General features: G+C 40.6%; 1 protein-coding gene across 25 annotated transcripts in view; it reads left to right on the top strand.

The window, feature by feature from the left end:
* The window catches only part of LOC105230714 (juvenile hormone epoxide hydrolase 1), a 29305-nt gene extending 19334 nt beyond the window's left edge, over window positions 1–9971 (top strand). For 10 of the 25 annotated variants that reach the window (XM_049453393.1, XM_049453391.1, XM_049453386.1 and 7 more), the window contains 2 exons: window positions 499–697; window positions 757–1617. In XM_049453393.1, coding sequence (XP_049309350.1) covers window positions 499–697; window positions 757–1578 — 1021 coding nt within the window. In that variant the 3' untranslated portion in view covers window positions 1579–1617. Of the gene's footprint in view, window positions 1–498; window positions 698–756; window positions 1618–3910; window positions 4057–4174; window positions 4375–8810; window positions 9010–9068 lie in introns of those variants that run through there. The other 15 variants (XM_049453404.1, XM_049453401.1, XM_049453403.1 and 12 more) reach the window with 6 other exon arrangements.
* Window positions 9972–18648: the final 8677 nt, after the last annotated feature.

Here is an 18648-nt window from a genome sequence, read left to right as displayed (position 1 = left end):
TGATGTGATATCACGTCACTTTTGTATGGGAAATAGAAAAGGGTTGTTTTTAGGACTTTCCCGGTAATTATTCGATTTTTTCAGAGTTAGCCGAAACAAATATTTAGCACTCGCGACCTTATGAAATGCTAATAAGCCCGAGACATATGTTTCTAAAGAAATATGTCGATGTACGTATATAAAAAAATGACAAACCGGGTCATAACTCGAACTTCATGAAGAGTGCAAACTACGGCTACATATATACATATCTTCAGATCAAACGAATCTTCGTGGATGTTGATTATATTAGAACCACCATAGTACACATACACTGACACAAATGAGCAGTTGAAGATTCTGCAAAATACATAAACACATACCGACTAAGAGAGTACGTTGGCCGATTCTAATTTTAGAAGGACTCAGTTTTGCGTTTTCAGTAAAAACTTCCTTCAGTTGATGGTTTGAAGTTGCGTTTTTATTCACTTTTTGCATATTCTTTATCTTTATTCACAGTTTACGAGTACACTTCATTCATGTGAAGCCCAAGTCCACTGAAGGTAAAAAGGTGGTGCCTCTGTTACTGATCCACGGCTGGCCAGGATCAGTGCGCGAGTTCTATAGGCTAATCCCGCTGCTGACGAAACCGAACCCCAAGAGTGAATATGTCTTCGAAGTGATAGCACCCAGCTTGCCCGGTTATGGTTGGTCTCAGGTAGGTAGGGTCCTCTGTAGACAAAGACTTTATTAAACATATTTTTATTCCGTTCGCAGGGGGCCTCAAAAGTAAACTTTGGACCCGCACAGATGTCGTTAGTATTGCGCAATTTGATGCTGCGTTTGGGTCATGAGAAATTCTTAATACAGGGCGGTGATTGGGGCTCTATCCTCGGTGCAAACATCGTTACTTTATCGCCACAGAATGTGCTCGGTTATCATTCGAATATGTGCGTTACCAGTCATCTAATGATTCACCTTCATAAGTTATTGCGAAATTGGTTTCCGAGCTTCTTTATAAAAGAAGAAAATAGAATTTTCTTTAAACCCGTTGGCAAAGAATTTACCTTTGTTTTGGAGGAGTATGGCTACATGCATATTCAAGCATCCAAACCAGACACAATTGGCACAACGCTCACACAGAATCCTGTCGGTTTGGCCGCATACATCTTGGAGAAATTCTCCACATGGACCAATCCTGCATACAGGCAACTCGAGGATGGTGGTCTCACCAAACGCTTCACTTTAGACGAGCTTTTGGATAACATTATGATTTATTACACGACAAACTCGATAACTACGTCTCAGCGCTTGTACTCGGAAGGGCTCAGTTTCGCTCAATTTGCTTTGAATTTGGACGCGACGCATGTAAATGTGCCTACCGCTTGTGCACGTTTTAATCAGGACTTGTCGCATTTGACGGATTTAGAGCTTGGATTGAAATTCAAAAATATTGTGCACAGTACATACCACAAAGAAGGTGGTCATTTTGCAGCAATGGAGGTTCCAGAAACTCTTTACAGCGATTTCGTGGAATTCGTCGCTAAAGTATTCACAAAGCCACAACCAAAGCATAGTCATTCTACAATAGACACTTAAAAAATTTTGTGTATAAATTTTTTGTTATATATAACTTCAGTACTTAAGTGTTTTTTATTTTACTATCCTGTTTTAATCTGAGATCATTGATGGTACCACAATAATGAACCCGAAACCCAATGATACATAGAAGTTCATAGGCACTTCTTATTGCATATAGATATATTTGTCCTAAAGGATTGCATTGGTGGTGACCACTAATACCATTTCCTCTTATTGCACGCAGGTATAAGGCTACTATCATACTAGAAGTCTTATAGCACTGAAGCCAATGTTTCCCAACAAATCTTTGAAGAATTCGTTGGTTTGTTGGAAAATACATACGCAGATCATTTACTTAGTTACAATACTCTTGGTTTACTCCATTCTACTGACTGTACTAAGCAATGTGGTCCTCTAGATAACTTTTCCGCTTACAAGTTTGAAAATCACATGCACTGTTTGAGAAAAATCTTATAAAGAAGGCCAATAAAATCCTACTTCAATTACAAGAAAAGAAAAGAAAGAAATTTTGTAAATTTTACTTGCAATAAAATATCCAAAATTAATCCGCAAAGCCTTTCTCTTAAAAACTTGTAACACAGATTCATCAGATGTTGTCATTGTCCATGCCTCTGCACCATATAGCAGGACGGGAATAATGAGTGACTTATAGAGTTTGGTTTTTGTTCGCCGAGAAAAGACTTTACTTCTCAATTAATGCTGGTTTCAAGATACCCGATATTATCTACAAATTCGAAGCTGTGACTGCCACAGTGACGTGGGAGCCAGGTCGCAAGTACAACGACGGTTTGTTTGATGACAGGAGATATTTCGTCTTGCCGTCTTTCACTGCCAGACCCAATTGCTTCGCTGCATTATCCATTCTGGAGAAAAAAGAACCAACGGTGCTGATGTTGACGCCTGAGATATCAATATCATCGGCATAGGCCAGTAGCTGTACACTCTTATAAAATATTTTACCTACTCGATTAAGTTCTGCAACTCGAATTATTTTCTCCAGCAGCAGATTGAAGAAGTCGTACGATAGGAAGTCGGCTTGTCTGAAACCTCGTTTGATATCGAACGGCTCGAAGAAGTCCTTCCCGATTCTAACGGAGCTTTTGGTATTGCTCAACGTCAGCTTACACAGCCGTATTGGTTCTGCAGGGATACTAATTTCAGACATCGCGGCATATCCTTTTCGTGCTGTCAAAAGCAGCTTTCAAATTGACGAAGGGGTGTGTGACGATTCTCTCGTCACGGGCCTTTCCCAAGATTTGGCGCTTGGTGAATATCTGAATAAATCACAGTTTTATTCTTTTTTTTGTAGAGGCGGGGGCGTAAGTCAGCTAAATGTCAAAGAACTTCGCCTTTATGCAGATTGTGGCTGAACGTTCATCGACCAAGGTAATAATGTCAGCCTCTATTATTACGAAGGCATTAACCAGCTGGGCATCGGCACCTTTTCAATTAAGGGACTGGACATTTCAGCTGCATGCCCTTAATGCCTTTGCCATGGCTTTAACCAAAAGGTTGGTTTATCTTCCAACGTTGTTGTTTAGTTGTCGTTGGGGGAGTTTTTAACGTAGCAGGTCCCAAACCCAGCGCACAACTCAGGAGAGGAATGTTTCACCTTCTCACTTTGGCTCACCTGCAAACGGATGTTCTTAGGCTACCCAGAGGATATTTGGCTTAAGACCGGAAGTTGTGAGCTGCTTGAGCCATATGTAAAAGAATGGTTTCTGGCCACTCCAAAGCGAATGGCAATCAGAGAACTTTCCACACTTGCGTGAACTTCACTCCATCCTTATTTTATTACAGCACAAACAATGTGAGCGAAAATGTGATATAAAATCACATGCATACAGAAGGTTTTGGAGCTTTTTTGACTCGCTCTTAAGAAAGTGATAAAAAAGTGACGCGGTTAAACTGGCACGCGTTTCCGGCACGTCATTATGTAGCGGAGCCGTCATTGTTCTAGCTGGGTATATAGATTATCTAAACATACGGATGTAAAATCATAAGTATATACGAGTATGTATGTATGTATGTATCAATAACGGTAATAAAATGTGTTTATTATGGCACAACCGCTGCGCGATTCGACTTTGCTATCACACAATCCCCCAATAAAAACGAATATATATATCGATACGATTGTGTTCACCAATCAGTTCCATCGCAGCGCTGGATGCGTTCGACTGATTTCGGACGGTGTCGTTTAATATCTTTGATATTTATTGTTGTAAATACATTCATAATAACAAGCAAGCAAATAAGTTTGGATATTTCTAATTTTAAATGGGCACCTTGTTGCGGATTACGTTCGTGGTCCTAGCGATTGTCGTAGGTCTGTGTGTGCATAAATATCAGGAACTCACAAGCTCAGCGCCAATTCCCCAAGTGAACGATGCGGAATATTGGGGACCCGGCAGCGCCGCCAAATATAAGGAGAATACTGCCATTAAAGCTTTCGATATAAGCGCCAAACCGGAGGTAACTAATTGAACTTTAATATTTATTTAGTTATATAGCAAAGTGTAAATTCACATATATATATATATATATAAACATATATTTTTTAATATTATTTTTCTATTTTTTGATGTTATAGTTAATTGAAGATCTGAAAACGCAGCTGTCGCGCCCGCTGGTGCTCACCGAACCCCTCGAAGGTGTTGGATTCCAATACGGCTTCAATACTAACTACTTGAAAGAGGTGGTGGCATACTGGCGCGACACTTACCTGCCCAAGTGGAGTGAGCGCGAGGCCTTTCTCAAACAGTTCCCGCACTTTGAAACCCAGATTCAAGGGTGAGTAAATTCCGCTTGAGAAATCTCATAGAGTAATACGAGAATGTATGGGTATTTGTAAATATTTGTGAACAAGTTACCTAAAAAAACGATATAGCTTGAATGCATACGAGTATATCGTAAAAAATATTATTTAAAAATGATCTTGGAAAAACAAGGCAATAAAATAAAACAAATAAGCAAGGGCTCTAAGTTCGAGTGTGACCGAACATTTTATACTCTTCCAACTTGGACGAATCAACGCCAGGGAAATACCTTAAGACGTCAAACGTCAACTAGCGGATCGTTTCGATACCTTCACCTAAAATGCAAAACGACGTATCATTAAAATTTAAATTGAGTTTCTTATTGAACATGATGCTCTACACTATATTAAATATATCTTCTTCTTTACTGGCGTAGACACCGCTTACGCGATTATAGCCGAGTCAACAACAGCGCGCCAATCGTTTCTTCTCTTCGCTACGTGGCGCCAATTGGATATTCCAAGCGAAGCCAGGTCCTTCTCCACTTGGTCCTTCCAACGGAGTGGAGGTCTTCCTCTTCCTCTGCTTCCCCCGGCGGGTACAGCGTCGAATACTTTCAGAGCTGGAGTGTTTTCGTCCATTCGGACAACATGACCTAGCCAGCGCAGCAGGTGTCTCATGATTCGCTGAACCATGCCAATGTCGCCGTATATCTCGTACAGCTCATCGTTCCATCGTATGCGATATTCGCCGTGGCCAACGCGCAAAGGACCATAAATCTTTCGCAGAACTTTTCTCTCGAAAACTCGCAACGTCGACTCATCAGATGTTGTCATCGTCCAAGCCTCTGCACCATATAACAGGACGGGTATTATGAGTGACTTATAGAGTTTGGTTTTTGTTCGTCGAGAGAGGACTTTGCTTCTCAATTGCCTACTTAGTCCGAAGTAGCACCTGTTGGCAAGAGTTATCCTGCGTTGGATTTCAAAGCTGACATTGTTGGTGGTGTTTACGCTGGTTCCAAGATAGACGAAATTATCTACAACTTCAAAGTTATGACTGTCAACAGTGACGTGAGTGCCAAGTCGCGAGTGCGACGACTGTTTGTTTGATGACAGGAGATATTTCGTCTTGCCCTCGTTCACTGCCAGACCCATTTGCGTTGCTTCCTTGTTCAGTCTGGAGAAAGCAGAACTAACGGCGCGGGTGTTGAGACCGATGATATCAATATCATCGGCATACGCCAGCAGCTGTACACTCTTATAAAAGATTGTACCTGCTCGATTAAGTTCTGCAGCTCGAACTATTTTCTCCAGGAGTAGATTGAAGAAATCGCACGAAAGGGAGTCGCCTTATCTGAAACCTCGTTTAGTATCGAACGGCTCGGAGAGGTCCTTCTCGATCCTGACGGAGCTTTTCGTGTTGCTCAACGTCATTTTACACAGCCGTATTAGTTTTGCGGGGATACCAAATTCAGATATTGCGGCATAAGGCAGCTCCTTTTCGTACTATCGAAAGCAGTTTTGAAATCGACGAAGAGGTGATGTGTGTCGATTCGCCTTTCACGGGTCTTTTCCAAGATTTGGCGCATGGTGAATATCTGGTCGGTTGTTGATTTACCAGGTCTGAAGCCACACTGATAAGGTCCAATCAGTTTGTTGACGGTGGGCTTTAATCTTTCACACAATACGCCGTGTTTGAATACCTCGGCTGGCAATCCATCCGCCCCCGCCGCTTTGTTGTTCTTCAGGCGGGTAATTGCTATTCGAACTTCTTCTTGGTCGGGCAATGGAACGTCTTTTCCATCGTCATCGATTGGGGAATCGGGTTCGTCTTCTCCAGGCGTTGTGTGTTCACTGCCATTCAGCAGGCTGGAGAAGTGTTCCCTCCATAATTTAAGTATGCTCTGGGCATCGGTGACTAGATCACCTTGGGGGGTTCTACATGAGTATGCTCCGGTCTTGAAACCTTCTGTAAGCCGCCGCATCTTTTGGTAGAATTTTCGAGCATTACCCCTGTCGGCCAGCTTATCAAGCTCTTCGTACTCACGCATTTCGGCCTCTTTCTTTTTCTGTCTACAAATGCGTCTCGCTTCCCTCTTCAACTCTCGGTATCTATCCCATCCCGCACGTGTTGTGGTCGATCGTAACGTTGCGAGGTAGGCAGCCTGTTTTCTCTCCGCTGCGACACGGCACTCCTCGTCGTACCAGCTGTTCTTTTGCACCTTCCGCAAAACCAATGGTTTCGGTTGCAGCTGTACGTAAGGAGTTTGAAATGCCGTCCCACAGTTCCCTTATACCGAGTTGTTGACGAGTGCTCTCAGAGAGCAGGAGTGCAAGCCGAGTAGAAAATCGCTCGGCTGTCTGTTGTGATTGCAGCTTCTCGACGTCGAACCTTCCTTGTGTTTGTTGGCGTGCGTTTTTTGCTGCACATAGGCGGGTGCGAATCTTAGCTGCAACAAGATAGTGGTCCGAGTCGATGTTAGGACCTCGGAGCGCACGCACATCTAAAACACTGGAGACGTGTCTTCCGTCTATCACAACATGATCGATCTGGTTGGTAGTTTTTCGATCCGGAGACAGCCAGGTAGCTTGATGAATCTTCTTATGCTGGAATCTAGTACTACAGATAACCATATTTCGGGCCCCGGCGAAGTCGATCAGCCTCAACCCATTTGGGGATGTTTCCTCGTGGAGGCTGAATTTACCGACCGTAGTGCCAAAGATACCTTCTTTGCCCACCCTGGCGTTGAAGTCGCCAAGCACGATTTTGACATCGTGGCGGGGGCAGCTCTCATAAGCGAGCTCCAAGCGCTCATAAAAGGCATCTTTGGTCACATCGTCTTTCTCTTCCGTCGAGGCGTGGGCGCAAGGACGTAATCGTCTCTGTCCTTGTCCCGTCCATCGCCTTTCTTGGACGGCGGTGATGTCAGCCTTTATCTTTACGAGGACATCTACCAGCTGGGCAGCGGCACCTTCCCAATTAAGGGACCGGACATTCCAGGTGCATGCCCTCAATTCGTAGTCCTTATTTCGTTTTCCATGGTCGTCATCAAAAGGGGGGTCTCTCATCCGAGGCTGGTTGTTGCTATTCGCTGGGGTTGTTTTTTTACGTGGCGGGTCCCAAACCCAGCGCACAACCCTATGTAGGGGATATTTCGCCTTCTCACGTTAGCTCGCCTTCAAACGGATGTTCTTAGGCTACCCAGAGGATACTTGGTCAAAGACCGGAAGTCGTGAGCTGCTTGAGTCATATGTAAAAGAATCGTTTCTGGCCACTCCCAAGTGAATGGCGATCAAAGAACTTTCCTCACTTGCGTGAACTTCTACATATGACTCCATCCTCCATAAATATTAAATATATATATTTACGAAATTTCAAAAGTAAGACTTCACAAAACCGTCTTTTTCTTTTCCTGAAAACTTATGAAAAGGATGTTACGGAAGTGGAGTATGAGCCGAATTCAACCAATTTTTTATACACAGAGATATTATTATCAGGATAAAGTTATGTCAGCATTTCCCCTAAATCGAACGATAGTATCTACTGGATACTGGAAAATTAAAGAATCAAATGGAATTTAAAATTCTGGTGTATGGGAAGTAGGCGTGATTGTAGTCCGATTTTGTCCATTTCCGCAATGTCACATAGGAATAAGAGAATACTCGTAGTGCCACGCACGCCCCGAAAAGTAAACGGTGACATGCCCATCGTCCAATTTCCACACCGGAAAATTCCACTAAGCCTTTTCGGAGGTAAAGTTTAATGACTCTGCCGTATTTACTTATTGATTTATTGCGCTTTTAGTAGTTATATGGGGGTGTGCGGGGTTACTTTCCGATTTCATCCATTTTTACACTGTTGATAGCAGTTCTCATAATATATATTTGCACAATTTTGTTGTTGTAGCTTTACTGGTTTAGGAGATATATCCATTAAACATATTAGAGGGCGGGGCACGCCCACTATTTCAATATTTTCTTCCTAGTATTTAAAGAAGTAAATCTATGTACGTATATGATGAAATACCAGATCGGGTCATAACTGGAACATAAAGTACCTAATCATATATGGAGTTAATTTGTTTGAATTTTTGTTTAATATTCCAGGGATAAGGGATCCTTTGAAAATAATGTATACTCCACATTCCGTTTAATAAGCTTGGACTTCACGCTTGCTACAAATTGTCCACAGACCGGTATTTATACACTATTTCTAATTTAGGTAGTTAGTAAATAAGGTAGTCTCAACTTAGAGAACAGAATTTCATCTGATTTTCCGAACCACCATAGTTCACATATGTAAATACTAACACAAATGAGCAGTTGAGGATTCTGCAAAATACATAAACACATACCGACTAAGAGAGTACGTTGACCGACTCTAATTTTAGAAGGAATCAGTATTGCACTTTCAATGAAAATTTGCGTTTTTATTCACTTTTAGCATATTCTTTATCTTTATTTACAGTTTACGAGTACACTTCATTCATGTGAAACCCAAATCCATCGAAGGTAAAAAGGTGGTGCCTCTGTTACTGATCCACGGCTGGCCAGGATCAGTGCGCGAGTTCTATAGGCTAATACCGCTGCTGACGAAACCAAACCCCAAGAGTGAATATGTCTTCGAAGTGATAGCACCCAGCTTGCCCGGTTATGGTTGGTCTCAGGTAGGTAGGTTCCTCTGTAGACAAAGACTTTATTAATCATATTTTTATTCCGTTCGCAGGGGGCCTCAAAAGTAAACTTTGGACCCACACAGATATCGTTAATGTTGCGCAATTTGATGCTGCGTTTGGGTCATGAGAAATTCCTAATACAGGCCGGTGATTGGGGCTCTTTACTCGGTGCAAGCATCGCTACTTTATCGCCACAGAATGTGCTCGGTTATCATTCGAATATGTGCACTACCAGTCATCAAATGATTTACCTCCATAAGTCATTGCGAAATTTGTTCCCGAGCTTCTTTATAAAAGAAGAAAATAGAATTTTCTTTAAGCCATTCAGCAAAGAATTTACCTTTCTTTTGGAGGAAGCAGGCTACTTGCTTATTCAAGCATCCAAACCAGACACAATTGGCACAACTCTCACACAGAATCCTGTTGGTTTGGCCGCATACATCTTGGAGAAATTCTCCACATGGACCAATCCTGCATACAAGCAACTCGAGGATGGTGGTCTCACCAAACGCTTCACTTTTGACGAGCTTTTAGATAATATCATGATTTATTACACGACAAACACGATAACTACGTCTCAGCGCTTGTACTCCGAAGGCTACCGCTACGCTTTCTATGCTATGGATTTGGACGCGACGCATATAAATGTGCCTACCGGTTGTGCACGTTTTATTCACGACTTGATGCATTTTACGGATGCAGAGCTTGGGTTGAAATTCAAAAATATTGTGCACAGTACATACCATAAAGAAGGTGGTCATTTTGCGGCAATGGAGGTTCCACATATTCTTTACAGTGATTTCGTGGAATTCGTCGCTAAAGTACTCAGGAAGCCACAACCAAAGCAATAGCCATTCGAACACACTTAAACCATTTTTTGTATAAATTTTTTGTTTTGTATAATTTCAATTAATATTTTTCTAGACAATAAAGTACCTAAGTGGTTTTTCTTACTTTCCTGTTTTAAATTGGAATATTAAGCATGGAGTGTGACTCCAGTTCCAGAAAGACAACTCAAATTGGTTCCTCTGTTTTCAAAAGTCTTCTCTTTTGCCTGTCTAAAATAAAACATCCTCCATTCACGCGTACACCTCGCACTATGTATGGGAAGAAACCAAATGCGACAATCGTGCCACCACTTACGTGCGCCTTTGGCGACATCTATTGGATGATAGCTGCGCTTGTGTGTGCTTATGATTAGTTCTCTGCTATTACACAAGGTGTGTCAAATGAATTGAAAACTAAGAAAACCAGTGAAATTATAAAATGAAATTGTGTGTAAGTAAATGAATACTTTTGAATCGGTATTCCCCGTATGTGAAAATAAGAAAAACAATTTTTTCTCCTAAAATGATAATTTCATAAAATTAAAAAATACAAATGATCTCCTGTACTGACGACCAGATCCTACTTCAATTACGGGTGGAAAAACACCCAGAACTGCTTATTGGATAATGATGAACCTGAAACCCAAAGCAAGAAGTTGGAGTAGCAACAAAGTAGGCACTCTAAAGACATCACAGGAGCGTGTTTGATATATCGTTAGGAAGGGGGTATCGCGTGAGCTCACTATGGACCCAGCCAACACGTTTCAAATCAATTAAATGATCGTGAACTTTTATGAATTTATTCGAGATGTGAGTTCCAATGACATTTAATCTCCCTTCTCCCTCTAAGGTATCAAAGGAATTCTTGCTGAGAAAAACTCTGAGACGAAGACCTATTTTTTGTGTGATTTGAGCCAAAAGCTGCGGCCGGAATAAAAACAATTGACCAAATAAGCGGTTATGTTCTCTCTGCTCACACATATCGTATCTTTGTGTACTTAATAGCTAACGCATTTTGGCTTCACCACATCAAATGTGTAGATGTGTGTAGTTGGGCAGTTTTAAACTCTTTAAACCCTCATTACATTCAATTCAATTTATTGAGTCGACATTACCCCTTCTCATTTTCACATTTTCAGATGAGTATGTTGGAGTATGCAGTTCGTATGCTCGCGTGGCAATAAAAAATTCAATACCCTTGCAATGAAGTCCATCCCGTTCACCTTCATCAGCGCCGGTATCTTGGTAATAAATAATTTCACTGCACTTAACAGCAATTAGGGAAGCGCATAAAATGACAAACAACAAAGGGAAACTTCGGAAAAATGTGAATCACAGTTTAAATGTCAGCCGGAATTGACGTTGCACGTTCGTGAAAATCAAACGAGGAGAGACGACAAGGCGGCAGGCGACGAAAGCCCATTGACAATTCAGCTGGCAGCGGCGGTCCCGTCGGCACATGCACGACACACACACACACGCATATGCTTTCAGTTGTTTATAAATATATTTTGTATAAGTTGTCATACGTTGTTGCAGGAGCTGCTGGCTGGCCTTTTGCGCCGCTGTTTTGGCAGATTGTGTTTTCTGGCACGTGACATACATGCATAATGAGACGAAAGGATTAGCAACTCACGAGGCGAATGGCGAAAGAATTGGTCGAAGAATATAACGACGGACGACAACAAAGAGGTCGCCTACATCGCTGCCCCCCTCCACCGTGCCTTAAGAGCTTGCGCGCCCAACTAGCCAAGCGTTCGCTGAACTGAAAAGAACAAAAGTCAGCGAGGTGTCGCCGCCGCCGCCGCTGCCGCCACTTTGCTGAGTCAGGGCTGGTCGCAAATGAGTTGTTTCCGTCTTCGTTTAGCTAGAAACACAATGTTACTATTCCGATTCAGCATGTGTAGCGGTAATTGGATTTTTATTTTTGACTGCCATTGTGTCGTGCGATTTCCACGGAGGCGTTTGCTCTGCACTTAAAAGGTGCAACAGCTAGCAAGTGTCAAGGCGCCACGCACCCACATTAGCACGCATATGTACATGTGTCTCACACAAAGAGTCCTGCCTTACCTTAACGCAAATGTTTTGGGGCACTAAGCAATGTTTACGTGCCACTCGTGTGTGTGCGGACAGGTGAAAACAGGTAAAAGATTTCCCCAATGGTTCTTAAGAGACTACTTGCGCAGGTGGGTGGCGACGTGACTGGCAGTTTTTATTCCGAAATGACATCAGTGAAATGCTAAGTATTTCAATAATTACTCAAACCAGGACGGACATAAAGTGTCCAGCTTTCAACGCAACGCCTGCTGGCTTTAGCTCAAAATTTAAGAGACATGTAAACAAATAATTCACAGTTTCCAAGTGCTTCTCACACATGCCGACAAGAACTTACTCATTAAGTTTCAGAAACTGCCACACAGAAGCTTTCGGAACACTTTTTGTTAGTAGAACGATTCTTGCCTGTATTTCAGCTTAATTTAAGGTCAAATGTTGGCATGAATATTATGGTATTCCTGTATTGCTTTAAATATGTTATTTTGTTGGAATTTTTAGCTTTCTTAAGACTAAGGAATTAAAAGTGATATTAAGGTCATAAAGTCGGTGTTTACATGTAGAACGTTGGTTACTTCATGTCTCGAAAAGGTCATGTGTATAAAACCTTCCTAACCATGCTCTCCCAGTTTTTGTCGAGTTAGCAAAGATGTGTGTGGTCTAGCGTTGTCCTGATGGAAGACAAAGCCCTTTCTGTTGATCAGTTCTGACCGATTTTTTTTTAGGTTGCTTGCTTCAATCTCATCAGTTGTTGACAGTAAAATGTAGAATCCCAGACCAGGCAGGAGCAGCTCACAGCGGATGAGTCCTTTCCAATCCCATCAAACACTCAGCCTTTCGAAGCGTCAATCCTGGCTTTGGCACCCTTTGTTGAGCGTTTTCATCACAATAAACCGAATTAAAGCTTTATTAATGCGTCTTTGAGATAATGATCTGAAATTTTGCACACATTTTTTTTTTCTTTCCAAGAAACTGACCGCTTAAATTCAAGGTCTTTAATCACCTTTTTGTATTTGTGAAAGGTATTATAGCTTCTGTGCAACCGAAGTTAAGGTTGTTTCTTGTTTTGATTTCCTTTTGGTACTACTCGCAAGCATTACATGAAATTAAAAGATTATTCTACAAAAAGTGGTTAATTCTGCTCAATGACTCAGTATCATTAGGTGGAAGAGAAAGTCTTTGAAGGCCAATTCTTTGCATTGGCAAGAGAAAAGCTCAAACCACAAGCCACAGTTGAAAAAATAGAAAAGTTATTAAAACGTGCATTAAAAGTTAGGGAAACTCGAATAATACAAACATAAAAACAAACATCCACGATATACATGAATGTATGTTTGTATGTACATAGTTAGCTTTTTTCGTTAGTTATGTCTCGAATATTCAAGAGTTGAGCAGTCATTAAAAGCAATTGAGTGACATAAACGCTGAGTGTGTGCAATCGGTCAAAACTCTAAGAAAAAGTCCATATTTTTCCATAACGAGCCTCATACAAGTGTTTGTGTGTATGTATGTATGTACGCTTGAATATACACTTGTATGCAAATACTCACATATGAGTACGAGTATGGTCGAGAGCTGCACTTGCATGGATTTTTCTTCAAAAACACATACATCTGTATGCACGAAATATATACAAATGTACTTATATGGACTGATATTGACTGATATGAGCTCGACTGTATGAATTGACAACTCAAATCGCGAATGAATGCTGCAAATGCACACGAGTCAAGGAAATGCTGTCAAATAGACTAGTGCTAGCGTAAGGAATGATACGAAAATGCGATAAAATCCGATGAAGTCTGTCAGTTCGAATGATATTCCGTTAATTACTGTTACATGGTTCGATATACATAAGTGAGAGAAGCAAAAGCTGACTAATCACTATTTAAGTGGCAGACTGCAATAAGACTATATTTTTATTGGGAATTTTTGAGAACTAAAAACTATTGTATCAAATGTTTTCAAATTTTAGGTGTCTGTATATTCACATGCATACGTATCTCCGATCTTCTAAGTAAATAAAATAAAATGTCCTAAATTTTTGTATCCTATTTTTAAATATTTTTATAACATCGATTTTGTTTTATTTCACACTATATGTTCATCACACCGATATAAATCATAATAGTCACAGTTAGTTTATAAATGATGAAGAACTTTGCTAAGGCACAAAGACTTTTCTTTCGAGGACTCACACCATAGATCCTTCACCTACTGCTATAAAAAGCACTCCCAAACTATTGATCAAATAATTTAAAATTCTAAATAATGCACTAAAATATTTTAACTTTATAATGGAGGATCCCCTTAGAGGTACCTTTTTCAATAGCCTTTTTTTGACAGATCACGCCTGAGATGTGTCAAGTTGACATATTATTCTTGTTCAGTATTGTTTGACATTTCATCGTGGAAAGACTTACGCCTGAACAATGTTTACAAATCGTTCAACCATATTACGAAAATTCACGTTCTGTAAAGAAAGTGTTTCGCACGCTTCGTTCAATCGTCAACATAATCGGCCTACTGAACGTACTATTCGTAATAACATCACCCATTTTGAGGCTCAACATTTATTATTAGATAATATTCGACCGATTAGAGGAAGTCCATCACGCAGTGAAGAAAATATAGCTGACAGTGTACACGAGGACCATGGAGGGTCGATTCGGCGCCGTTCACAGCAATCCGGACTGACGTATAGAACGATTTTGCGCATTTTGCGTCGAGATCTTAAATTGCAAGCGTACAAAATACAGATTGTGCAAGAACTGAAGCCGCTCGACCTTCTTAGTGATTTCGCTTCGCTCTATGGGCTCTTAAAAAGTTCCAAAAAGAAACGACGGTTTCGAGCCAAATTTCTTTCAGCTATGAGGCGCATTTCTCGTTCAATGGGTCTGTAAAGAAGCAAAACTGCCGCATATAAGACGAAGAGCAACCTAAAGAGATTCCAGAGCTGCCATTTCATCCAGAAAAACAGCGGTTTGATAACCGACTATTTATTGTCTAAAATTGAAGCTCGTGATCTCGGCAATATTTGGTTTCAACAAAACGGCGCCGCTTCCCATACGGCACATCAGTCAATGCACCTTTTGAGAAAACACTTCGGTGAATAGATAATTTCACATTTTTGAGCCGGTCGATTGGTCACCGAGATTTTGTGATACCACATCGTTAGACTTTTTCCTGTGCGGATATGTAAAGTCTAAAGTCTATGCGGACAATCCCGCTTCGATTCAGGCCTTGGAGCAAAACATCACACATGTCATTCGCCAGTTACCAGTCAAAATGCTCGAAAGAGTCATCGAAAATTGGACTCAACGTATGGGTCACATGAGACATAGCAGCGGCCAACATTGGAAAGAGGGAATATTGTAAAATAAATGCCAATGATTGTTGTTTCGAATGTTCCTTTCCCCATTAAATTTGAAGTTTATGTATGTAGGGTCTGTATGTTTATGGATTTTCTCACGCTTGACTCCAACCTTACTTTACGAATAACATAGATTTTGTACAACACCCTTTTACTCAAGTGCGCACCGTTAAGGTTTTCGGCAAATCTACAAGAAATGCCGCTTGATGGTTTTTTCGCCATTTTGTTGTTTTACGCGCATAGTTTGTTTTATGTGAGCACATAAACATAAAAACATTTGTTCGTGCTTATTTATGTACTTGCTCACATCCACACACACACACACACACACACATTTGTTGTTCGTTAAGTAAATGGAGAATAACGGTTATTTTGCTTGAAATCTATTTTTGCATTTGTTGTTTGTATTGCTCAGTTACTTTTGTGATTGAAATATTTTCCAGCTGCCTGTCCGTGTATGTGTGTCACGGGCTTAAAACAGTTACACGTCAACTCAGCAGAGTTTAATCCCACTCCATCATATCCCCAACACACACACGCACATACACATATGTATTCCAAAATCTGTGAGCATTGACTTTTAGGCGCAACTGCGCGCTCCGCACTGAACACACACACATTCAGGCTCTGCAAATACGCGCACACACACACAAATAAAATTATATGCAAATTCGATAAACGCTCGTATTTGTTTAGACATTTAATTCTACAATACTGTATGCACAATTTGCGAAGCTTATTTAAATATGACAAATCAGTGCGGAAATATTTTGCCATATTATTTATTATTTTGCTTGCCAACAACAACAACAGCAACGAAATTTAGCCAGATACGAGGCGCGACGGCCCGCAGCGATATTATCCGATTCCAATGAATTTTGTCAATCGCTTTCCTGGCATGCTTGCTTTCGCTTTCGGTTCGGCAATGAAGTGCGAATTGATTGGATCTAGAAGCAACTCGAAATTCTGTTTTTGCACACTGAAACTGTTCTGTATCACCTTGCAATTAAAATTCTTTCTTTGCTCAACTATTACATATATTAGAATATATCGATCAGATTATTCATTTTCCGATTGCGAGCCTTAAGTGAATCCCCAGCACACTAACGTTACGGGCATTGACTTCATGTAAAGTGAGTATAAGACAAGATTGTATACTATTGTTGTTGTAGTGATTATCAGCAACCCTGTTGAGAGACAAATTAGGGTAATTGTACTCGCTTATCATATAGCGGTCGGCTCAGTAAACTGGCAGTCTCGACAGAGCCGCACCACAGACAATTTGTGTTAAATCAGTTAGATCACTCTAGTGAACATCCAATTAATACGACCACTGGTCCCACGTTACTGGAATTAACTCAGACTTTGTCCGATCAAGAGTTCTTTTTTGCGATCTAACACCCTTTGATTCGGCTAGTTTTAGTAAGTCTTAGGTTTTATAGCTTAGATGCCAAGTAGACTCAAATCCATATACCTCACAAGAGCTGGAAACATTTAGAGAAGTCTACAAAACACTGTAAATGAAAACCCGCTGGAACTTCATCGAAATAACTTTTCCTCTTTTCCTAGATATAATACAAAGTTAATTGTTTGAACGAGTACTACTTTATGTATTATAAATTGTGATCCATTTCGAGGTTCCCTACTTTATTAAAGAAAAAATACAGACACCTTAAATTTAATGGGGAATATTTATTATTATTCGAAAGAACATTCCTTTGCATTTATTTTTTGAAGATCATTGCTTTTAAAATTTGGCCGTGGCAACGTCGCATATGGTTCACCCGTTGAGTCCAGTTTTCGATGACTCGTACGAGCATTTCGACTGGTAATTGATGAAAGACACGCGAGATGTTTTCCTCCAGAGATGAGCCGAAAAGGGATTTTCTGCATAGACTTTAGAGTTTACATATCCCCACAGAAAAAGGCTAACGGTGTGATATCACAAAATCTTGGAGGCCAATCGATTGACTCAAAACGTGAAATTATCTGCTCACCAAAGTGTATAATCCATTGATTGGTGCGATGTGTGGGAAATGGCGACGTCTTGTTAAAACTAAATGTCGCCGAGATCACGAGCTTCAACTTCAAACATAAAATAGTCGGTTATCATGTCGCGATAACGGTCGCCAATGAAGGTTACGTTCTCGTCTGCATCATTTTTGAAGAAATAAGAACCGATGTTTCACCGGCCAACAAACTACACCAAACCGTTGTTTTTTCTGGATGAAATGACTCTTGAATCTTTTCAGATTGCTCTTCGTCCTAAATGCGACAATTTTGCTTGTTTATATATCCTTGAGTCAGAAATTGGCCTCATCGCTGAACAATATTTGGCTCGGAAACATCGTAACTTCTTGGAACTTTTCAAGCGAGCGGCTTCAGTTCTTGCACAATCTGTATTTTGAATGCTTTCAATTCAAGATCTCGACGCAAAAATGTGCCAAGCCGTTTTGTACGTCAGTCCGAGTTGCTGCAAACGGCGCCGAATCGACTCTCCACCGTCTTCGTGTATGCTCTTAGCGTCTCGTTTCTTTAAGCAGATCTTAAGGACCCAATAGTATTTTGGAAACCAATTTTTTTGAAACTTGAACCAAATCACCACTCAAATGGGTCTACTCTAGCGAGGCACTCAATTCCATATTTACCCATTTCTGTCATATTATTAATTTTTAATCATAAATAATGAAGTTTTCAATAAAAGTTTGTGCATTCAAAATTATTCCCGACTTCGCAAATAGTTGCAACAGTTGCCATAATCGAGCCGAAAGCTTTGATCGATTGTGCATTTTAATTGCAACACTCTGTTATGGCGGCATGACCCGCTTGCAGGCGGGGTGTGAAAATGGATTAAATATTTTGAATTTGCGTATAACGGTACATAATGTAATAAAAGCATTCGTAATTAATATATGTACAAATTAAATAGAGCACATATGGGATTAAGGAGGCTTCACTTGAAAACAATCCGCATATAACATACACGTGACGTATGCCTACATATGCACATATGTATGTGGCTTTACCTGCGGAGGTGTGTGACGGCGGAATTTGCATAAGTGACCTTATTGAATTGCACTTGTGCACTTAATTTTTTACACATCATTTAATAAATTGTTGTCTTCGCTGCCTTGGAGTTAATATATTCCGTATGTACTTAACAAGCGAAATTCAATTATTCGGCGAGTTGGCGAGAGCGATGAGCTATGAGAGAGCGAATTCTTTGAAATAAATTATAATCCATTGCATCGGGTTGTCGTTGCATAGTATGCCGGGATCGACGCATTGAAATCGGAAGCTAATTACATTAACTCCTTGCTTTGGTCGGCATGACAGTGCAACAATACAACAACAACAGAAACAAACAAAACAAAAGCA

The sequence above is a fragment of the Bactrocera dorsalis genome, chromosome 3 (genome assembly GCF_023373825.1).
Source record: "Bactrocera dorsalis isolate Fly_Bdor chromosome 3, ASM2337382v1, whole genome shotgun sequence".
Taxonomy (NCBI): Eukaryota; Metazoa; Arthropoda; class Insecta; order Diptera; family Tephritidae; genus Bactrocera; species Bactrocera dorsalis.
The sequence above is the reverse complement of the archived record's forward strand: the minus strand, read 5'-3'. Positions and strand labels throughout refer to the sequence as shown.